Consider the following 25,557-nt stretch of genomic DNA (forward strand, 5'->3'; position numbering starts at 1 on the left):
TTCCTGATTTTAAACACGTTTGTCTTCTCCACGAAATATAATCATCCAATTATTAGATTTAATAGCACCAACACGAACTTTTGATCTCAAAACAAGTTCCTCAAATAAATAAAATATTACCATTGCCATAACAGAATTCGATTTACATGGAATCCCGCAGACAATGATGGATTTGACAAATCTTACGACGAGCCTTAGCACAAATTAATAACGATGTAAAATAAAATGTGCAATTTTGATTTATCTTCAATCATAATTTTCTTTTCATTTGGAGCATTAATTTAGCCATCCAAGAAAGGTGTACAAGTTTTCGATGTAAGAAGCAAGTGTACATCACTGAACTTGAAACCAAAACAATAGCGGTCTAAATGACACAAGAACAAAAAAAAAAAAAAAACAAAACATCTAATGACAGTCTATTACCCTTGGTTACATACTGGTATTATTGGACGGTTAGCGGGTTAGTTATTGAAAGTTTGTAGAAAGTGACTGAAATCAAAACAAGACGTATTATTTTGAACAACATCTTATTATAGGCTCGAGGCAATGCATCTTAAATAGTTTAAGAAAATGTATTTTTTATTGCCAATTACACCCATATGTCGTATGGCTTGGATACAGTAGTTGCATTGAAAACATTGAAAATACCTCAAGCCGAAGTCCAACGGCGTGTTGTGACCATGTCATTTTTTTCCCACTCAGTTACCACATAATGTATGGATGTAAGTTTCGTTGTCCCTGTGATGATTCTAGCAGCACCAAGTTCACCGTGTACATGCATACATTAGGGGGTATGGATACGTGGTTACCGTGGGTATCAAATCGAGGCGATACGGACACAGGAAAGTCGACTTTAAGGTGTTGGTTTAAAAAAAATGAGATAGTTATTTGAACAAGTGATTATTTCATGGAACTCGATGATTATCAAGAGTATTTTGTGTTGTGTTTCTGGTGGTGAAAGTGTTCATAAAAGGCCGAACATATCAATATTTCAGGACGGGGGTCTGTGCGCAGATCATAAAATGTTTAAATCTCATTCATTTCCCTGTGATTTGTTTCAATTATAATTTATTTACCTTTTATTGGGCCCACTTGAACAATCTAAAACAAAAACAAAACAAAATTGGGATTTTAGACACAAAAATCCAAATATTGCGTGTGTCGACTGGGGGTACAATTCTCAGTGAAGATAGAGGAGAAGGAATATACCTTAGAAAACGACCTTTTATAAGAAATTCAATACTAAATTGGCATTTCTGATAAATTGGTGGGGTGTTCATACACTTTAGAGGGTCTCTTGTTGCTTATAAATATTTTGTCATATATTACTAGTATTCATTTCTATGAACTGTCTGAACTTGCCACAATTGGTTCCATACTCTTGCTTTTGTTAACCAGCAAGGATCCGTACAGTGTCCTTGATCATGGGTTATTTCATGTCTTAATTTTGTATTTCATTGAACATTTTTGTCATTAATCATTGTTAGTTTTTGTTTCAACACTTCAAAATAACGTTGAAAAAATTAAAACTCAAATCAGAATTGAACGAAACATTAGACATGCTAGTAACTTTTGAAATTAACAGTAAAAATGTTGAATTATAGCCTGTGGTTTTGCATTTTTACCTCTGAAATGTAAGCATTAAGTACCAAATAACAAATATTTTGAGTACTATTTCTATTTAAGTTTCAGACTACGGTAATCAATGTCCGAAGTAGTCCCTACAAACAGGCAAAGTACCGAGTATTCAAAGGAGGTTACACCTTCATATGCATGTACGTACATTTTATTATAGGATACGAAAATGATAATACAAGACCAACCGAAAGCCTTTGCTAATTGTTGAAAATTGCAAAATTTCATGAAAATAGAAAACTCTGGGCCAATGGCTCAAGACAAAAAAAATGTATGCTTCTCTTTGCTCTGGATTTAAAGCATCTCCCCTTTAAAACAAATCTGACATAACAAGAGCAACGCCGATCTTTGCTTCTCCTCGCCACGAAATATTTTGCGAACCAAGATGGACACTCTATATAGTTTCTGATACATGTAGAGTGGGCGGACTAAGCATACTTTATGGTTTAACTATGTAAAGACAATCTACTAAAACTTGCAGTATTTGTTAGAACCTCATGGAAATTGTTAACTGAATTGGGTTAGTGCATGTTAAATGCTGGAAATGCTTTTAAAAGCACTTTTAAACCACTAGGAAAAATGGCTAGGTTAATATAAGAATAAATATAAAAATATGTCTCTTAACGAGCTTGAACCCCGTGCAGGTCCGGGTGTTAAAAGTATAGGCCTGCAGCAGCGCTAAGCTTGTCGTATAAGGCGACTAAATAGTGCTCTGCCCACACAGCAACTGGAATGTGTGCCCCAGGTGGTGGAATGGGGTACCCCTGGCGTGTTACATGCTGGGGTTGTCAGGCTATAATACGGAAAACCTGACCGCAAACCATAGTGGTGCACCGTGTTGGGAAAGATGCCACGTTCCTCGCCCGTTAAAGAACCCTGCTGTGGTATTCGATAGGAGTAGGAACGTTAGTAGGCTAAATTGCCCGACCTTACCCATCCCCCTTTTTCCAGTGGCAATCAAAATTTGTCGACCCTATTATCCTTGTGACCCATCCTTTTTTTTCATTTCATGTTCATTTTATCATCCATTTCATGTTCATTGTCTGAATATAGCTGAAATATTGCTGCTCGGACGTTAAACCCCAACAAACAAACAAACAAACTTAACAAGCTTGACCTTTGTTGCCTGACCTTGTAAGTCATTCATCGTAATAAGTTTGGTTAAAATTCTTTGATGGATGTTTATTCTATAACTTTCATAACGATATCGGCAATAAATCAACAAGTTCCATATCGACCATGACCTTTGATGCAAGACATTGAAAATAGTTATAAAGATCTTGCTGTGCATATTCATTGTTCTACCTTTTTAAGCTGACGATAGGGTACCAATTTCCACACGCAACACCATTGGGGAGGGGTAATAAAACGATCTCGAAACAAAGTCGATTTCTTGTTAATACCGTAAATTTACATTTTTAAAAATAGTTTTACTTAGTTTTGCAATGAATATATGGGGGACGAGGAGCAAGGGCAATGTGGAGCGGAGGGGTCGAGATCCGGGAATAATCAAACATAAAGAAAATGACAAAATTATGTGATGTATGTGACAGTTTAAAGACAAGTACGCTTTAGACAGACATAAAAGAAGACACGAGAACAAAAAAGTTAAAAAAAATATTTAGAGATCTAAACAGCCATCTAAAGTCCTGCAAAAGACCCTGTTCCTATTCACGTGAACCTTAACCAAAAATAAATAACCGTAACAGTAAAACAAATCTAGCAAATAAGAGACCCCTCTAAAGAGTATGCACATCACACCAACTGATCCGATTTAGTTTTCAATATCTTATAAAAGTCCGTATTTAAGGTATATTCCTTCTCCCTATCTTCACTGATTTGTAACCCCAGTCGGCATACGCAATATTTGGATTTTTGTGTCTTGTGAAGGCTTTAAAATCCAAATTTTATTTTGTTTTTGTTTTAGATCGTTCAAAAGAGCTCAATAAAATGTAAATAAATTATAATTGAAATAAATCACAGGGAAATGAATGAGATTTAAACATATGATATTCGCATGGACACCCACCCTGAACTATTGATATGTTCGACCTTTTATGAAATACTGTCACCACCAGAAACATAACGAAAAATACGCTTGATAATTAAAGTGTTCCGGGAAATAATCGCTTGTTCAATTAACTATCTCATTTTTTTAAACCAACACCTTAAAGTCGACTTTCCTGTGTCCGTACCGCCTCCCTTTTGTATCCCTCAGTATTCACGTATCCATACCCCCCCAAATGTGTGCCTGTACAAAGTGAAGTCGAACAGTCTCAATTTTATCTATACGAGACTGCACCTCCGTATTAAAAAAACATACACTTGCTGCATAATGAATTGAAATATAATTCAAATACGTGTACCTACATGGAGAGCCTTGTAAGATCTTCAGTGCCATCTACCGTACTCGCACATTTGAACTGTAATTGGTATTGAAGGAAATGTTCCCAAGTATTTCAATTTTATTTATAAAATTAACTATAATGATTGTAATTTAAATAAATTTATCAGGTAAAAAGTAAAAATATGACTACTTTAATCCAAACTCAAAAACAGGTATCTGTCGCCCAAGCAGGTATTTTAGACTTTTGTTAAAGAATATGGGACACATGGATAATGAGGTCGACAACTTTTTATTGCGATTAGAAACGGGATGGATGGGTAAGGTCGGGCAATTTAGCCTCCTGTGGCGGAGCACAGAGGTTCCTACTCCTATCGAATACCACAGCAGGGTTCTTTAACGTGCAAGGAACGTGGCATCTTTCCCAACACTGTGCACCACTATGGTTTGCGGTCAGGTTTTCCGTACCGTTGCCTGACAACCCCAGCATGGAACACGCCAGGGGTACCCCATTCCACCACCTGGGGCACACAACCCGGTTGGTCTGTGGGTAGAGCGCCTAGTCCCCGGTTAGGTTCCTGAGCACTATTTAGTGGCCTTCTACGACAATCTTAGCGCTGCTGCAGGTCTATTCTTTTGACACCCGGACCTGCATGGGGCCTGTAAAAATGAAAACTCTTTTTAGAAACACATAGTTTATTTGACCAAGTGCTAAGCATTTGATATAAAACAATTATGGTGCATATCGCTTATAAATGCATAACGCTTAATAACTTCAAAATTAACCGGAAAGGCTTAACACTATTTGTAGCTCGACATAAACCAGAAATACATATAATTTCATGATAATTTAGTGTATAAAGAAGTCGAAAGGTCCGAATAAATCTAAACCAAAGTATTCTCTCGGAATGTTACATTCCTATGAGAAAACGGCATAACCGTAGATAAGTTAGAAGCAAAGAACATACAGACTGTAAGTCTTACAGCGTAAAACGGTGTGCTACACACCTGAATGGCTATCCATAGAAGAAGCGATAAACCGCGCCGATGAACTCGTTTAAATACTAAATGCCGACTGAATTGATCAATCATAGCGACGATTTTTACTCATATGTAACTCAATCTCGCTTTCAAACACATTAAGCATTTGTAAAATACAGAAACTCAACAGTTAACGGTAAAACACCGAGTTTGGCTCACTACTATTCTATCCATAGCGAAATCATATGATAATCACGTGATAATAGCAAAATCATGTGTACATGTAAACAGATTAAAGTCACTATCATTCATAGGTCTAATAAATCTGATATATATATTCTCTCATATAAATCTACCGACAAACAACTTCAGTCTCCTTAAAAATTTAGTCTTTGACATACCTTTTTGATAACATAATTTATGTATTATTGCCGTTTTATTTTTGGATTGTATCCGTAGGGGTGTACTCGGTTTGTATTCATACGGGTATACTCGGTTTGTATCCATAGGAGTGTACTCGGTTTGTATCCAATTCGTCCCTGACAATCAAAGTAACGTAGACAGATGTTTGCTGCTTGCAGTTCATGCACTTATAAGACAGAAAGTGTAAAATGAATTGCTAGGGATAGACAAAATATCTAGTTAGTCATTTCAATGGCATTAGAAGGACTGGAAACGGTTAAAACAGAATATATCCATTACGCCAAAAACCACGGTAATAATTTCAATTATGTTGACATAGTTATTGTCTGCTTTATATGTATATAAAAAACCTAAATAATCATGTAATTATAAATCATGAACCTCCAAAGTTAAATGTTTTTTTTTTAAAATATACTTCATAAAGGACAATTTACGTGATTTTGCCTTTCTGGACACTGTTTTATTTCAACAAAATTAGATGAACCCAATTTATTTTAGTACCACTTAAACGAACTATTGACTGGGCAGCTCTTTTCATCGTAGGAGTATGTAGTCTGAAGATGAAGACCTGAATTGCTTGATCAAGTTAAATTTTAAAATACTAGTACATGCACATTACCGGTATATTTTTTTTCAGTTCAATGTCATTTATAGCTGAATCATTTGATTAACCTCTTAATTAAATAATAAAAACAACCCTATGGTAGTTGTCTCCCTTCCCAATTACCTTTGCTCCAGTGTTGTTCAGTCCAAAATTACATTTGTAAAGACATGCTAAGAAGACATGTTTTCCAAGGTTTGAAGTTTGTTCTAAAGTTGAATATAAGTGAAGTCTTAAGAATAGGAGCAAGCTTTGACCTAAAATTAATTGCACTAAAGACGCCGTTTTCAAATAGTTAAATCGCGGGGAAAATAAGATTAAATAAATAACTTTATTAAGCGGAAGCTTGCAAATGTATCGCATTTATAGCTGGCTCGATTTATAGCGAAGTTCAATAGAAATTTACAGTGTTTAGCCAGACGGAATCCAGCGTCTTTCCCTGGTAAATTAACAGTTAATTGTATAAAAGGCGATATTTTCTGTTTATTAACTTTATCAATGCAAATGAATATCAGAATTGGAAACGAGAAGCGTTTCAGAGTAAAACTTCCGGTTTATGGATTAGAGGCTTTCTTCACTCCTTTATAAAAGCAATGAAAAATTGTGACTTTGAATGAAAATCAATCAATTTATCATTTCGAATTAAAATCAAAGTTCGAAACACGTGCACAATGTTTTGCACGTGCACATAACGAGAGAAAAGAAGAGCAGGACTATTATATTAAAATTTAAGGTATTACCATAAACAATTGGCAAGGTTTGTTAAAAATTTCAAAGAAGAATGTTAACCGAATTTCAGTGATAAAATGTTATAGAAGGATAAAAGAAGGTGTATGAAACCTTTTAAAGAACAATTTATGGTATGCCCAAGAAATCATTTATACATAGTGACTGAAAATAGAACGTTCAAAGATTAATCTGGTAATTCATGATACCCCGATTTTTTAAGTGAAAAAGTAAACTTTCTGATTATTTGTTATTATTGACTTATATTAAAATAAAACTTTTTTTTCTATATATATGCATTATAAGTGATTGCTTAACCCTATATCGTTTACCCTAGACCTTTATCGAACCCCCAAAAGGTAACACACTTAAGTATAGTCGAAATATATGATATAATGGACATGACATGTCAAAGCCGTATCAACCGGAGACTCCTATATCACCAAAAGGGCCCTAACTATATACAAGTACTTCTATGTTGTCACTTTTTTATATCTTAAGCGTACATGCAGAACTTAAATAACTGAGTTCGAGATCAAAATTTTGACCCACACTTATTGACCCATACCGAATTTCCAAATAAATTCCCCACATGTGGACAAAAATAATACGATTTACATATTGAAAACTGTTATTGATATTAAGAAACTTATCATTAAAGAAATATCCTTATTACTAGCTAGGCCCACAAATTGCCTTCAGATATTCTCCTCCCCATACGATGAATATGATCTTTTCTCCCATTAGTCAGTAACACTGTGCCATTTACCTCAACAAAAGACAGTAATTATTTATACGATAATTAATTGGAGAGAGTGAATAACCAAAGTATTATCAAGCGCAAAAGAACGCCTAGATTTAAGGCTAGAAACCACTAATTCCACTTCCCATAGGCTTCTATACAAATTTCACAATATTCAATGACTTCTCTGGACTTTACCTTAACTTTAACCTGCAGGACTATATATCAGCATGATTCTACATGTGTCAGCTCACATTCCTCAGAATGGCATGTGGGGTTAGCAGACTTGCAGTGCAGTACTGGTCACCGGAAGTGAAGGGTCTATAAATAGCATGGGAAATCCCAGTGTATTCACAAGATAGCGGTATATTTAAAAATCATTATGGAGATTAGGCTTCACATCACAAGAAGCAAAATGCACCTATAAAATGTACAGAAATGTTTTTCCTTTCAGAAACTGTTTAAATTTTTTAAATAAGATGAGAACTTTTTTCACAGCACTATGAGGAACAGGGGTAATTTCTGCATAGGACTATTTTTGCGTACGTTCCGAATGCTCATTGGTTGAATTGGTGGTCTGTAACCTAAAAGGTCACTTTTTGTCTTAGAAAAAATAAATAACTATACAGGTATCTTCCTACACACATACTGAATGCATTTGCAAAGTTTCAGTGAAATGTGACAAGCACTTTTTTAAATATTAGATTTTTAAATATAGGGTAACCAAGTTGCGCGAGCAAAAAAGTGACAATATTCTACCATACTTAAATGCATTAAATATTTGCAAAGAACTTTTTCTGACTTTTCAAATAAAAAAAATCAATCACAACTTGTTTTTTAACAATATTAATAAAGAGATAGATTTAAAAGTAATCATTTTCTGAGAAATTGGTCTATTTTTAAAAATTTATTTCTGACATGCCTCCCCCTTTTTCTTGATCACATGTCAAAAATCCTAAATCTTTAAATTTTCACAAAAGGTGATATATTTGGCTTTAAATTTGTAAATACAGTGTTTTCACATTAAAACATGACCAGTAAAGGGCACCTAAAGCAAAAAAAGTACTCAATAATGGATTTTCCATGTTGCCATAGGGGAATGCTTATATGGCCTTAACCGCAGTAATGAAAGTGAGTTTTTCCTCATTTCTAACCTAATTTTTGCTCAAATCTACACAAAACTTGACTTATTTTTGCGTACGTTCCGAATGCTCATTGGTTGAATTGGTGGTCTGTAACCTATAAATAGCATGGGAAATCCCAGTGTTTTCACAAGATAAGGGTATATTTAGAAATCATTATGGAGATTAGGCTTCACATCACAAGAAGCAAAATCACCTATAAAATGTACAGAAATGTTTTTCCTTTCAGAAACTGTTTACATTTTTAAAATAAAATAAGAACTTTTTTCACAGCACTACGAGGAACAGGGGTAATTTCTGCGTAGGACTATTTTTGCGTACGTTCCGAATGCTCATTGGTTGAATTGGTGGTCTGTAACCTTTAACGAGTGTGTGGAATTTGTTCCGCGCTTGAATTAAATCCTCAAGTGTTCTTGGCACAAATGATAATATTTTGATTATTCACGATAACCAATTGATTATCCTATTTATTATATATATTTTCTTCATAATTTATCAATGTTTTTAATATGAATTTTAAATTCTGTGATTGGCGGACTGATAAACTGTGAAGTTTCAGCGGGAGAAAGTGCGAGAGTGAAATTACCGAATTTATTTCACAGTGTGAATTATTGAAATTTATTACACTGGGAAAATTCTATAAAACACTGCTATTTGTATAATAAATGTAATTATTGAGCAAAAGTTGTTAAAAAATTCCTGATTAAGACGAGTTATTTATCTGGAAAGGCAATTATGCAGTTTTGGGCTTTTAACTTGAAAGTAGTAATAAATAGGATTAAACGTTCAACTAATGATTTCAAACAAACTTTTTATGTATAATAGTATATTGCACTTTGTATTTCTCTCTATCAGTTATCATATCTGAGCAATTATAATAAGCCAACGAAGAGCATGATGAACTGTGTTCATTAAGGGCAGGTGTGGACACTAAATAAGTTTTTTTTTGCAACACCTAAGCAAAGGGGCTTACAGCTACATCCGGTTTCAACACAATTTAGCATATCTGAAATTAAATTAGAAATTTCTAAATTGGACCAAAAATGATAAGTAAATTTTTAGGGGTGTGGCCTCAAAAACTGAAAGAGATATCATCTTAGTAAAAAAGCAGACAGGGATTTTCATAAGGAATCCAGTGAAAAAAATTCTAAATCCAGTTATTTTTTTTTTCCGTGGCCAAATTTCGTAACCCTTTAACATCAAAACGGCAAGAGAAAAGCCTACCCTGTAAAAAAAATAAAACAGGATTTCAAAAGAAACAGATTGTCATCTGAATCACAAAAATCGGTCCATCAATAAGCTTTTTCTGTCGAATCTTATGATAACACCTTTTTCCCCTTTTTAAGCCCCTTATTTCTAAAAGGGGTGGGGCGAAAACCTCTAAAACGATAGGGTCCTCTGCAATGTTCCTGGGAACAAAGTGTAAAAATTTCAAAACAATTGAATGCTTTACTCAAGTTTCGTAAATAAATTGAAGTTAATGGATGCCAATGATAACAATGAGACAGGGTGCTACTATTGTCTACTATTGTCGTACAACTTCCATCCATTTTTATTAAGTTTTTCACTTGTTTTATATTTTATAAAAACATGCCAAGTGTGAAGGGCACTAGTATTTATTAATCAGAACAACATCTATTACTACAACCAAGTGGCTCACATAAAGTCAACTTTACTACATGTAACTAGATTTAATAGCCAGTAATAAATAATAACAGAAAGGAAAAACATCAATGAATTCTGTATGAAATTTCTACAAAACATCATTGTATACAGGCAATAAAAGGCAAAGTACTAAATACTAGTGGAAAAAAATAAAATAAATGTTATTGAGTATGGAATACTGTAAACATATTGATTTTTGAGGATTGGGTAAAGTGAACATACTTGTATGTATCAATTCTTGCAGTTAAAAAAAATGATAAGTGTTATTATTGTGTTAAAAGTCAGTTTTGCAGGAACTAATCTTCATGCTTTTAAAACAGCAAAAAATTGTAAACCGCAGAAATTAATACTCTTACCGTAACAATTTTGTAATTTCTAGTCTTTGAAATACATAATTGCATAGAATCATATATTTACACAAGAGTCTTTTGGTTAAAAACAAGATACAGATGTAACAGCATAAAGTAGGTAGTGAGGTGACACTTTCATGGCCAATAAGGTGAGTCATCAAACTCCAGGTGAGATAATACCCCCATATATTAAAAATACACCAACATATATAGTCCTTGAAACTATTGCCTTTCTCTTCTAGCATAATATTCATCAGAAATTTTATTAAAAAAGAATTTTGCCAATCTAAGTATAGCAGCATGAACTGCATACTGAAGAGCAAGTGCTCCAATACCTTTATAAAGTCCTGCAATTCCTTCATTTAAAACTATATCACGGAAGCAGTCTATGATACCTTTATAGTCAGTGGAATATGGAATAACAGACAGCCCAGAATCAGTATTGTCAATTATAGTTCTGGTTCCCTGTAGGTAAAGTCTATGTAGCACAGTCTCAAATGGAAACAGCATCATGTCAGCAAGTAAATGTCCAGTAAAGCTAGCCAACATCTCAGGGAAGTGAATATCATACATTGACTTGGCTGGTATCCATTCTTCATTATGACCAGGCTATGAATAGAAAACAAAGATATCTGGTGAGGATACTATTGAAAATATCATGTGTAGATATCTGGTGAGGATACTATCAAAAATATGTGAAGATATCTGGTGAGGAAACTATCAAAAATATCATGTGTAGATATCTGAACAAAAGAAAAAAATAACATGCTTAAAACAAACAATATTCATTTATTTATATGAATTAGAACATAAAGTTACACACATTGTCTTTTCTAGGGATATGCCCACTCATATAGGAGGTTATATGACATCATTCACAATCCCTTTCAATGTATGCCCCATCAGCAACACACTGTGACACACTATCCTTCAATAAAATGAAAAATGGCAAAGTCCTATTAAACAGAAAATTGATATCGAACAGAACTCAAAACTGCTTACAATATATGCCCCATCTAATATAAAGTCACACACCAAATCTGAAATCAATCCATCCAATGGGAGCCGAAATAATTGTGACTAAAATTCAGACAGATGGACAAGGTGATTCCAATACACCATCCACTAGTTTAGTGGGGGTTTAATAGTCAAATAATTTGTTTAAATCGAGTACAGAATATTTTTTATACTTTACATTTGACAATGTATTCCTTTTTTTCCCATAAAAGCAAGGTTTAAAACCAGACCTTGTCAGCAAAGTTATTTCTAAAAAAAATGACTGTTAATTACTATGCATGTTAAAAAACAACTCATATCACCAATAGATGGATGAACAGGTATGAATATATGTCAAAAATAACATCAGATAGCCATATTTATGGACATAAAATTAGTTTTGAAACACTTAAGCATAGGGACTCTCAGTTTTTGGAAGACACAACAACTGGTTGGACACAATATAGCACAAATTTGAAATTCAATTAAAAATTTTTGAAACTGGATTGAAAAAAGTAAATTTTTTGGGGTGTGATCACTTTGACTTATAACTCAAAAACCATAAGAGATGTCTGAAATCCAATTAAATACTGCTGGGAGAATTTTTCTAAAGGAATCCAATAAAACTAATAATTTTGAAATCAGACCAAAAATAAATAAAATGCTTCACAGGGTACATCTTGATATGAAACCATGAACAGTGAGGGCAAATATGGAAACAATGTTGAAGCCTAATACAGTTCAGAGTTTGGATTGAGATTAAATGTTAGGCACGGAATAAGATTCTGACACAGGTCCTTAATTTGACCTGATATTCATAATTCAAAGACTAACCATGCCAAATAAAACGTAGTATCAATTATGTAAGACCACATGGGACAAAAACACATGGTTCAATACCAACAAGTATGGACACACCATTTAAGCTTAATTGATACAGCTCTGAATTAGGTATGACACAGGATATGACCAGAAATGATGTGGCCCCTTGAATATCCTGAAATCAATCCTTGTCTTCCTTTTACTGTATGGCACCTTGAGGTATAGTTTTAAGTTAAGGAGATTTCAAATTACTGTCTGGACAACAGGAAATTGGTTCAAGTCACAACCCTCCCAAATAAAATGCTTTGCTGGGTGCAGCTTGATATGACTGCAGTGGTCTAACCCTGAACAGTTGAGGGAAATATGGACAAAACCTTCAAGTTTAATATAGTTTCGAATTTGCATTGTGATTAAATACTTAACACAGAATAAGATTCTGACAGAGAATGGAACTGTTCAAAGAACTTTAAAACTTCCATTGAAACATTTCCTGAATTTGACCCAATATTCATAACTGAAAAATTAAACATATCAAAGAATACCCATAGTTTCATTTCTGTAAGACCACCTGGGACAAGACAATGATATAATAGTAACACCAGTGAACACCTGAACAGTGTTAATTAGAAATACCGTGAGCAAACTCACAAACAGATTCCCCTTGCTTCAGGTCTCACTTCCCCCTTCCAAGTCAAATGGCTTTTCCCCTATATAGTACCAAACACACACTGAACCTAGATCTATGCATTGTAAGAGCATAATCTGTATTTTAGTTGCAGCTGAGTATGTTGTCTTTAAAATCATATTTGTAGTTTATCACAAAAGTGTATGAATATATTGTTTACATGTGTGAGTAATTTGCCTCCATGCTATCAGGTAGCAGAAAAGGTAAAAATGTAGATTTTCAGTATTATTTATTCAAGTCAAATTTGTGAAAAATTTCAGCAATTATCGTTTATAGCATAATAATTTTGAAAGCCTTATTTTCCAACCTTCACAATACTATGCAACATTAAGATGTCATTTGTCCTGGGAACTCACAGTGAAACTTTGAAAATTATTTTTTTACATGTAAAGTAATGGGAACGTTCGAAGTGATTAGTGAGATCTCAAATGATGGAGTTAGCCTAACAGCTCAATTATCTTCCTTAGGAGTCATCAGATATTCCTTCAAAGACATCTACAAGAAATTCATTCACATTTACTCCAATTAATGTCCAAACATGAAGAAAATGCTTGTTTCTGGCCTCTAAATTTGGCCCCTCATTTCTGGTGTTTATGTCATAACCCCCAAAATTAACCTATGCCTTCCATTGGTTGTATGGCACCTTGTGGTACAATATCAAAGAGATCCAATTACTTATCGTTAAGTCATTATCCAGGTATCGGGACAATGCCTATTCTTATTCTGAAACACTTCTAGTCACAACTCCCAAAATCAAACCCAAACATTTCTTTTGTGGTATGGCACCTTGTGGTAAAGTTGCAGAGAAATCCATTCACATCTACTCAAGTTATTGAAAAGACATCATGAAAATACTTGTGTTTGGTCCTTTTTGACCTTGATTCCTCAATGACTCAAGCCATCAATCCCAAGCTCTCTTTTGTTAGTATGGCACCTTATGGTATAACACTTATACTCTGGCTATTGATTGGACATGAAGGTGTCTACGGATGACAATGCAAACCACATGACAGTATGATTTCATTAAAGAACACAATTTTTTTTTTTGCAGTTGCATCATAAATCCACACTTTTCTTGATGGTTTGGTACATTATGGTACAGTTTCAAAGAGATGCAGTCAATTTTACAAGAAAATGTAAGGTTTCTGGCCCATTTTAGGTCCTCATTCTTTAACGGTTGAAGTCCCAACCTCCAAATCCAACCCCAACTTGATTTTTGTGGAATGACACATACAGTATTTTCCGGTGAATAAGGCGCAGGGTTGATTTTTGTGGAAAATAAGGATAAAATCCACATATAAAGCGCACCCGAGTATAAAACGCACCCAAATTGACGATAAATGTGGCTATTTTCAGATACATATGATACTATTTACGTTTCTTTTTCAGGTAATTTGACAAAAGGGAGTGGGGAAGTAAAGGTTTATAGGGTTTTATTTTCAATAAAATTTGATATTATGCATTATAATTGTCAATAAAATTATGATTTTCTCGTATATGTCGTCTTATTTGTTGTTTGAAGTTCGTGATGTTATATGCTATAATCTAAAAGAAATTCACAATCACTCAAATTATTGTCTGAACATCAAAAAACTACTTGTTTCTGGCCCATCATTCCTACACTATTCATATTACAACCCCAATAATCAATCTTAGCCTTCCTTTGGTGGTAAGTATGACACCTTGTGATACAAAGTCAAAGAGACCAAAGTGGGGGGAGACATAATATCCATAAAGAGATGCTAATATATCCCAATTAAATTCATTGTTTTGGAATGTTTATATTGTTACTCAATCTAGAATAATGTTTGGAAGAAGTTGATGGTAAAAAACCTGAGAGGCATGTCTTTACAAGTTGTAACAGTATCACCTGTTATGTGTGAAAATCTATGCCATAACTGTTGAGAGATTGAACATAGTGGCCTTTTTTCCCATGAAAATATATGAGTGGGTTGAAACAGATTGCTGTCAAACAAGACATGAAGGGAAATCAATTAACAACAATATAATGTCACTTATCATAGAAAGTTTTTTAAGATATACATGTAATTACTTAATTTTGAAAGAGTAATCAAGGGAACCAAGGTTATAGCAGTAATCAAAAGAATGTAATCCAGGGACAAAGACCTGACATCCTGACATTGAAAACAGACATACACAATAAAGAACACAAAGCAACTAAAATCATACGTACAAAGTAACAAAACCAAATGAGCAAGTCGCACTCCACTAAAAACTGGGAGCATGGACCAGGTGCATCGGTAGGGTAAGCGTCCTCTGCTTTTCTAGAAACACCCGCCGACTTGCTCATAAAAAGTCATGAAAATACATTGTTAAAAGTTTATCTTTTGAATATACATTATCAAAAACAAATAAGAGAGATGGCCCTACACTTGACATTGAAGCATGTGATTCACAAAATAACCTGTATTTAGATTGCTCACTTTGTTTTTGCCTGAAACACAAACACAAATAACCCCCCTCCCCCCCCATACACCTAAAAATCAGTTCAAAAAGGTCTGAGGCTCTTGTTACAACTAAAATAAACTGATTAAAATTATACAAATGTACAAACTAAGGACTACTCGCAGTTAATTGAAATACCTGCTTCAGACCAGTTTAAACCTACAGCGGGGTTTGGAACCATGGTACATCATAAATCATGCAAACCATGTCATGCTAAAACTGCCTTTAAATATAGTGTGTTAGTTTCTATATAAAGATGCTTTTGAGTGAATCAACGTCATTAATACCAAAATAATATCTTTAATGATTAGACATAACTATATCCCTTACAAATTACTCAACAGTTTAGTCAACTTATTGTTGAGTACTGACCTTTTCGTAATTTAAGATGAATATTGCTATATAATATAGATACCTGCATGTATCAATCATTTACAAGTACATCTCTATTTGACAATGTTCTATGTATTGGTTGAAAAATTTTGTGAATGTTTTAATCGCTCACCTGACAAACCATACCCCATTAACTAAATAATTAAAGGTATCATGCTTTGTTACAATGCTTGACAAGAAATTGCTGAAAAACAGCATTTATTGATGATTGCTGTAACTACAAAAGAGTACCTAAGGCACTGTAAAATGTTGGAAATGCCTTTTAAGTGTTTTCAGAATTTCTGGAAAAAATTTGGGCAGGTGCCCCCCATGCCCTGGTATTCCACTAGGTCTGAGTGGGCATTAGCCCAGTAAACATTTGCTGAAAAAGAACATAAAATGAAGTTAAACCATGGCAATTCAAATTTTTCATCATCACCATTCATATCAGGAGACCATGTTTACTATATAAACCAATTATTATTGAAATCAAAGCAAGTGTAAAATTAGCAAGAAAATAGCTGCCCAGAACGATCTTTCATCTTCACCATTCCACTTAAAGCACCTAGTTTCCTACAGATGGAATCTGAGCAACTGGTGAAAATGGTCATAAAATGGCCATCTAAAAAATAATTTCAATACTGCCAGTCAACTCAGAATAACATGTTTATCAAATGGGTAGCATTCAATTTCATTATTCTCCTATAGTTGAGGAAAAATAGCCAAAAAAAAAAACATTTTGACCTCTATGTTCTATTCTTTAGTAATGACGGCCATGTTTTTTAATCAATGAAAAATTTTAAATGATCAGTTTGTGGACAAACACTAAAAAAATTACGCCAACTTCTATTATGTTTTGTTGCAATTGGTTTTAGAGAGTTGTACACATTTCAACAACAAAAAAATGTTTCAGGGGCCATAAATCCTATAACAGGCAATAAATCATTTTGAAAATTTCAGCAAAGGTCCATATTCTGATAGTGAACAACATTACTCCCCCATCAGAGTATTGCTAAATTCAACGTTTTTTGAGTTACTTGCAAAAAACTGTATTTGGACCCCTTTGTTCTATTTTTGGTAACAGCAACCAAATTTTTTCATCAATTTAAAATCCAAGCAATCGTTTTGTTTAAGATACCCTAAAAAACAGTAAAACCAACTTTCACTGAATTCTGTATAACAACTTCTAAGGAGAAGATTTAAGTAATAACATCAAAAACAGCAATAAACATAAAAAAGGGCAATAACTCCAACATGGATCAACAGATCTTCACCAAAAAATATCACTCCTGTCAAAATTTGGTTTAACCTAACAGTTTTGGAGATATATGCAAAAAACTGGCCCCCTATGTTCTATTTTTAGTAATGGTGGCCATGTTTTTTTTAAGAAATCAAAAATCCATACAGTCATCTTGTGCAGGATACTCTAAAAAACAATCAAGATAAGTTTCATCCAAACCTATTCAGTAGTTTCAGAGGAGAAGATGTTTGAACAACAACAACAACAACAATAATGACGGATGCCAAGTTCTGGCAATAGCTCACATGGCCTATGGCTAGGTGAGCTAAAAATAAATAAGCTTTAAAAAAAGACTGGAAGACTGTTTGGAGTGGAAGAATTGAATGACAGACAAAGAAAACTAATTGCCAAAATCAATTATTGGCTGGGACATAAGTTTTTTCAGCAGCCACATTATTTGACCAAGTAGGATTTGAGCATGACCTTTTATTCCAACTAAGTTAAATCAACACTGGCAGACTAACTGTGAATAAATGGTCAATAAAATCTTCCGTTACCCACAGGTAGATACAAGTAGAAAATGTTATAATACTAAAGGCAATTAAACATACACTTTTTACTGAAACATAAGGACTTCAAATTAGTAACCCATGGTAGTTTATTTACTGGTAGTATGGAATGGAGATATAGAAGATTTCTCAAGAACCAAAGCTCCCTTACAGAACAGCCTATACCCAATAATAACCTGTGTAAACCTATCAAACATTTCATTAAAGGCCTACATAGTGGACTTTCAAGGAAAATAACAACTATAAGGCATACCAACTTACCAGTTCATCAGCCTGAAGTTTTAATATTTACACCAATAAAAGTTTATTTCTATCCTTATGGGTTTAAGAACTAAGCCAAAAATGGCACTTCAGGATAAACAGCAAATGAACAATAATGGCAAATCACCTTTTAACAATCTTTTGCTGTAAAATTTTGTTAATTTTGTGCAAAATTAGGGCAAAAATAAGCAAATACTTGCCTAGAACTGCCCTTTTTCAAAACATCTGGATCTACCCCATACAATCTTGTTTTAAACAATATTACCTTCTATGTTTTACTGGTCTAAGTCATAAAATGTTTTTTTTTTTTGGTACATTTTTACATTGCATTTTACAAGTAAACAAATATTGCTGATAACACTCCTCACACTAATAGCTTTTTAATTCTAAATAGGTTTGATTATTTGGGATCTGTTAGTAAGTCGATCACCTAGTTAACAGGGGTCACTGTATACATGAAGCTGTAGGAAAACTTTGTTTGCAGGGGGTATGAATCATTTGTTAGAAATAGGCATTTTTTTTATGTGCACAAACTTTTGGTGCTTGTTCACAATTTTTTTTTCATGCATCCATCATAGTTTAGAAGCAAATTTAATGGTTGAAAAAGTTTGACGTGGGGATGTAGATAGTATCATTATAATTTTTTTCATCCACTTTAGTTACAGAAACTGAAAATTAACAAAAGTTGTATTGAAATTCCAACAGTGGTTTCTAAGAAGATTTTTTAAAAAAGTTACAATGATAAAGACAAAATGACCAGTCGTAGTTCACGTAAACCTTTGGTCAAAACAAGTTTAAAATAGAGAAAAATGTTATATTCACCTGCTAACTGTAACTCAAATTAATAAGCTGTAACGTTATGCTAAAAGTACCTCACTCAATCTGTCAAATTAAGTCAAAGGGTAAACTAGAAGTAAATAAGGGAGAAAACTGGAAAGATACTTAGTAACTCCAAATCTAGTGAGTGGGTGTATAAAAATTCTTTTTTCATATTTCCAAAATGCAAGCTATTTTAGCATGTTTTTCAAAGGAACTACCCACCAGCACATGACAACTTGGTTCACAGTCTGATTGGGGAAAGGAAGAACAGTAAACATTTTTCTTTGAAACTTAAACTATTTTTACTTTGGTAAGAACCTAAAAGGTTTGAAATAAATTGTTTATAAAAATAAATATAAACAAGAGGCTCCCAGAGCCTGAATCGCTCACCTTGTTGAATTTTGCCTTTCAAGGGCAATAAATTTAACAAGAAGTTGTCCAACAATTTTGACTCAAGAAGACATTGGTAGGACTTTTCATAAGAATAATTTCAGCCATTGAAATTTTCTTTCTATCTATTATAGTTTTCATAATATTGGCTGAAAACTAAAAAAATTTTAAAAAAATGTCATTTTTCCCCTTTCAAGGACAATAACAATAAGAAGTTGTCTGACAACTTTAATCCCTAAAGACTTTTGTAGTCCTAATAATACGAATCATTTTAGCTATTGAAAAAAATTGGCTTAACCTAATGGTTTTGGAGATATATGCGAAAAACTAATCTGACCTCTATGTTCTATTTTTAGTAACAATTGCCATGTTTTTCAATGGATCAGTTGGTCAAGTATAAGATTTTTGAAAGAAATAACATTAAAAACAGCAAATAATGTTGAAAAAGGGCAATAACTCCAACATTGCTAAACAGATTAAAATGAAAATTTGACCATTGATAGATCTCATCATGCTAAACATCTCTACCCAAGTAAGAATTTAGCTAAACCTTACAGTTTTGGAGATATATGGGAAAAACTACTGTCTGACCCCTAGGTAATATTTTTAGTAATGGTGGCCATGTTTTTTGACGGATCAAATATCCCCACATCAGTTCTATGTAAGATACCCCAAGGAACATTCATACCAACTTTGGTTCCAATTGGTCAAGCAGTGTCAGAGGAGAAGGGTTTTGGTAAATTGTTAATGATGATGACAGACAACGATGACGACAACCATGACGATGACTCCAAGTGATGGTAATAGCTCACCTGGACTTTGGCCAGGTGAGCTAAAAAGTATATTTTTTTTTGGTGTAGCCATTTTGACCTTCATAACTCCAAAACTGTAAGAGATATCTGAAATCTGCTTTTGAAATGCAGGCAGGGATTTTTATGAGAAATCCAATAAAAAAGAATTCTTGAAATTGGACCAAAAATAGAGAAGTTGAATTTTTGGGCCTTGCCCAATTTTGACCTGACCCCCTATCACTTTAAAACTGTCCAAAACACATAAAATCTGCTGATAAATTTTTTTTTACTAGAATTAAATAAAGAATACAATAAAAAAAAAAACCATAATTAAAATCTGAAAAAAAGATATCCTACATGGGTTTGAATAAGACACCTATTTTTACCCTTTTTGGCCCCTTTTCCTAACACAGTTAGGGCAACAAAGTCCACATTTAATGAGAACCTTCCTCTAGTGGTAAGTAAAATCATATAAAATTTTCAGAACAATTGGCCATCCACAACTAAAGTTATCACACAGAAAAAGACAACTGCACCATTATATAAAATGACCACAATTTTTTTGCAGTCGAATATAACAGTTGCCCATAACAAAGTAAAATATATAAGTAAAAGAAAAAAGAATGATTTATTGCATTTGTTATTACTAGAATGAAAATGTCAATTCAAGTCTACTACTGTCCATTGCTCTAATGATACAGTAAACCAGTCAATCAGGTTGGAGAGTTACTACCCTTTGCTTGAAATCTTAAAAAACCAAGTCAAAGTAAGGAATATGAAAAAGGACTATTATATCGCATGAAACGTCACGTTTTGATGAATGACTTGCATATTTGAATGAACAGCACCTAAAGAACTTATTGTTATTTTGTCAACCTCCAACAACTTTTTTGTATTTCAGTGTCTCTAGAAAAACTGACCTTGCATGGAAATGTCAAGATATAATAATAAGGTCAATGAAATGTGTTAATAGCTAAGTAAGGAGCAATAACAAACAATATACTAATATTGTTTTATACAGGCTAACACTATAATATGATTCTACTCTTTGTTTTTGTATTGAAACTCATATTGGTACACAGTCACACATTCTGACACACAAAGTTCAAAATGCTTGTATATTACTTTTCAAATACTTTAATTGGAAGGGCTTTTGTGCTCATGAAAAATAAAAGTGACATGAATGATAATTTTGTCAAAGCAGATTTCATTTACCAGTTGCAGTTTTTAATAATAATTTTTTCATGACGCCCGACCATATTTCTGAAAAGCTGATTACTTTTCAAATATAGCTATTAACTTTTATTTTCAGTCAAAAGTGTGTAATTTCACATCCCTGTTTCATTTATTTGTTTCCCAGGAATCATGCTGAGCTTTGCCAATGTCGCAATTTGTGATCTTTTATTTTGATCTGGCAACAAAAATTACCAGTTGGCGATTTTCTTGGCGCCTATGTTTTGTATATTAAAATTGACAGGAAGTTTGCCAGCAAAAGATATTCTCTCTAATTAAATAATTATGTTGACACCTGATCAGAGTTAACTGACCTAAACCAATTTACAACTAGAGCCAATCAAAGGTAATAAGACCAGATATCCCTTAAAAAAAAAGTATGAAAAATAACAATCAACTTGTAGCCATTTGTTCCCCGCTGCTGCAAAAAAATTTGAAGTGCAAAAGTCTGGTAAAATTTGTCGTATCAAAATAGTGACCAACTACAAATGGTACCTAACAATCCCACAAAATTTTTTAAAAATCCATCAAGCAGATTTCCAGGAATTGAGTCCGCAAGTGTAACCAGATGGAGGGAAAAATAGAAGGATACCAGTATTTCTATGTCCCCTTCAAAGCTGCAACAGGGGACAAATAAAGGGCAATAATGGAACATAATGTGATACCCTGCCATATGAAAAGGGAGATAGCAAATTGTTTAAAATGGCCTAACTTTGAAACAACATTCAGAACTTTGCTGAAAATTAACTTGACCTGTTTTTTTTTAAGCACTAAACTGTACAAATTCAAAAATTCAATGATCGAATCTCAAGTTATCATCTGGAAACCATCTGGGCATAAACAGACAGGACATGCAACTCTTTGGTGGGTATAACATAATACATCGCCATGCTGTGTGGCTGGTTTAAAATTTTTTTTAAAAATAAACCAAAAAAAAATACAAAAATACAAAACAAAAATAAAAAGATTCCCCAAGCACAGCATGATATGACCATAGCCAGTTGAAATTTGTTCACTTGGGACAAGTGTGGACACAATAATAATTTCAAACAAACTTAAACATAGCGACTTACCATTCATTATGGACACAACAGCTGGTTTTGATACAATATTGTACAATATTCTAATTTTGTAAAAAGTTCTGCTTTCAGGGTGCTTCCATGAATAACTTCTCAAAAAGAGTTAATGAAAACTGTAAACTTACTAGCATACTTCCTAAAGCTCATGTTAAAGGATCAATTCACTAACAACCATCAGATGAGAGATTTTTAAAGTACAGTCTTTCAAAAAAATAACAAAAACTATGATATCATAACATAATACCACCCAAATGTTTGGTAGTAGTTTAACCAAACTTGCACTTGTGGTAAAAGATCAAGCAATCACTTCTTCAACAGAATAATTTTGAGCCATTCCTATTTCGGATCACCTACATAAATAGGACTGATTTCTCTTCAAAACAATTCATATCATAACATCATAATGTTACATGTATCACATTCTTCTTATTTTGTACAGTGTTTAATTTGATATAAGAACGCTTATCTCCTTGGTGTTGGAAGTAGCTCTTATTGCATATACTACCAGACACAAGGAGTATAACTTTTTTCAGCACAAAAGTACTTAAAAGTAAAAAAAAAAAAAACAGCACTAATTACCCTACAAAAAACTAAAGGGCTTACTAATCCCCGGCTTAGGAGGAGTTGCACCTACAAACTTTTTACGTGTAAAAATTTCTATGTTAAAGCATCACTCTTTGCAGGAATCCTGACATTAATTACTTTCTTTATTGACATTTACATATGACGCCTAACCTATCTATAATTTTTTTTCAAACGCAATGTCACAATTAGGAGGATTTGTGTATACAAAGAGTAAACAAGTAAATATCTAAGATCAATTATATCATGTTGCATGTATTGAACAATAACACTACAAGTACCTTCCTTCATGTACATCCTTCTTATAAAGTTTCTTCAAAATCAATTCATTGATTTAAGAGAAATTGCACTTACAAAATATGTGGAAAAACATACAGATCAAGAGCTTTCTTAAAAAAGCCATCAACTTTATTTTTGATGGTTTTAACATATTTAAAGCTTGTTTCAGGCCCTTGCACCAGCCAAAATCATATCAAACTGCCTTCTGCTGTTATGAATCTGGTGTTGACATTTCTACACTATCAGACAATTTATACTACCAAAAAGGAACCTTGTGTGTATTAAATATTTAAAACAGTTAAACTGATACACAAACATGATTTACACTCAAATTTTAAAACTAACCCTATAGAATTTAGTCAAGAAATTAGCAATTCTTCTTATTAAAATCTTCATGAAAATATTCATTTTTGGTACCTCTTGAACCCTAATTTCTTAACGTTGACGCCACAATTTCCAGATTCTATCCCAACCTTTCTATATGGTAGGAGCTATGTGTGTTACAGCTTTGTATGAATCTTTTCATCATTTTGAAACCAAATATACAGAGGACCAAGTCCACACATTTTCTTTTGGCAAATACCTCAACATACCAACAGTTCTTTTATGACATTTTGATGAAAGCTATAGCCTACTAAAATTGATGCTTGTATGTGCTAAAGGCAGATATTAACTTGAAGTTGAATTTCCTGCATTTGTCAAATGTCTGTATGCCAAATTTTACCATAACCACAGGTTAAAATAGTTGGATTTTCTATAATTTTGCAACACCAGGAAGTAAAATACATTTACAATATGAAATGCAAGCTCCAAAATAAGCTTTACTTTAGAACCACCTTGTACCAAATATCTTTACTTTAGAACCACATTGTACCAAATATTTTACTGTAGAACCACATTGTACCAAATATTTTACTGTAGAACCACACTGTACCAATTGATTTCAGCAAAAGATATTTTCTTAAAATAAGCCAGTAACACAGTAACTAACCTACTTAATAGCAAAAACAATTAATAAAATAGACATCTATAAAGGGAAAAAAAACCACTTTATAGGCAAGTTAATTTCAACAAAAAATTGTGCTATTGGAACTTGCAAATGTCACAAGAAAAATTCCATGAATTTTTTTTCTTTTTACAGGTGGGGCATAAATGATTTGGTATAGTTCTAGATAATGTTGATCATAGAACTATTAGTAGGACCTGTTAGACAATCCTACCCTTCTTTCTTGTTTTTCCTGTTCCTCCTGTTGTATGGCTGTTACCACTGTATATCTTGCCATTTGTATAATAATATATCGAGCCAATCCAAGAAATCCTGAAGGGAGAGCCAGCCACCAGATTGGTACAAGCTTGGTAAATGGAGATGTCCCAACACTCATTAGACGTGAAGCTCCTTCTGTTAAACAGTTAAACACACCTGGCCTCTCACTGGAAATATCTGACTAATAAAAAAAAACCAAACAAAACTGTGAGCTACTTCCTACCAAAACATATCATCCCTCTTGTTTTTATTCAACATTCTTAGATTACCTGTCGTGAGCTTAAATAAGACCATATACTATAGCCAAATAGCTGTGATAAAGGAATGACAATATTATTGGTATCCAAAACAGTAAATACATGTATAAAGTGTATAAAGAAAGTAGGAATACAGGATGTAGAGGGGGCATTAGTCTACATAGTAACTCAGTGAAGTGTCCCATGCTGAAATTCTAAACAAACAAGCATTCTGGGAGTATTGTATAGCAATACAAAGTCCCCTATCAGAAGGAATTTCTGTTGAAGAGAAAAAAAAGCAAACTTTCTTAACAAACTTCAAGTTTGTATTTTTTTTAAAGGTCCAAGGTCCATAGGTCAGCCAAAAAAAACCCAAATCACAGAACTAAACAATATTTAAACCAAAGTTAAAAATAGAAGCCTGCCCGGCAGCCCGAAACTGGCTATTTTTTGGCAGGGCTGGCTAATTTTAGCAAAATTCTATATAGCGATATAGTAAATGTATTGAAAAGTTGTATTCAGGACAGGCTAGAATTTGAGTGAGTTTCCTACCCTATTTATACTTGAACTGTTACTTGGAAAAGTGATGTACCAAAAATCTAATAAACATTTGTGTGGTGAAAACTGATGATGGACAAAGTGCCAATCTAAAGAGTCACCAGTAGGGGACTAATAAACAAATATCATTATCAGTTACTGAGCAGACAGTGTTCAATAATTTGAAGCAGGCGAGCGTCAACTGGTAAACAGTGACATGTACACATGCATCAGAAAAAATTCACTTGCAGGTGATAGCAAATGTTCTCAAGGATATTGCTGAATTGTAAGTCCTATAACTCTGAAAGGAAGTATAGAATAATGAGA

General features: G+C 33.4%; 1 protein-coding gene across 2 annotated transcripts in view; it reads right to left on the reverse strand.

Annotated features, from left to right (window-relative positions):
• Positions 1 to 4,492: 4,492 nt before the first annotated feature.
• LOC148623059 (mitochondrial outer membrane protein SLC25A46-like) overlaps positions 4,493 to 25,557 on the reverse strand; it is a 44,564-nt gene continuing 23,499 nt past the window's right edge. The window contains exons 8-10 of one of the 2 annotated variants that reach the window (XM_088573557.1): positions 24,414 to 24,638; positions 11,005 to 11,218; positions 4,493 to 4,639 (exon numbers count right to left, since the gene is read on the reverse strand). In XM_088573557.1, the coding sequence (XP_088429683.1) occupies positions 4,608 to 4,639; positions 11,005 to 11,218; positions 24,414 to 24,638 (471 nt within the window). In that variant the 3' untranslated portion in view covers positions 4,493 to 4,607. Of the gene's footprint in view, positions 4,640 to 10,192; positions 11,219 to 24,413; positions 24,639 to 25,557 lie in introns of those variants that run through there. The other variant, XM_088573556.1, reaches the window with a different exon arrangement.

This window comes from Perna viridis, chromosome 3 (genome assembly GCF_037379345.1).
Source record: "Perna viridis isolate PV_CMFRI_1.1 ecotype Kerala chromosome 3, ASM3737934v1, whole genome shotgun sequence".
Taxonomy (NCBI): Eukaryota; Metazoa; Mollusca; class Bivalvia; order Mytilida; family Mytilidae; genus Perna; species Perna viridis.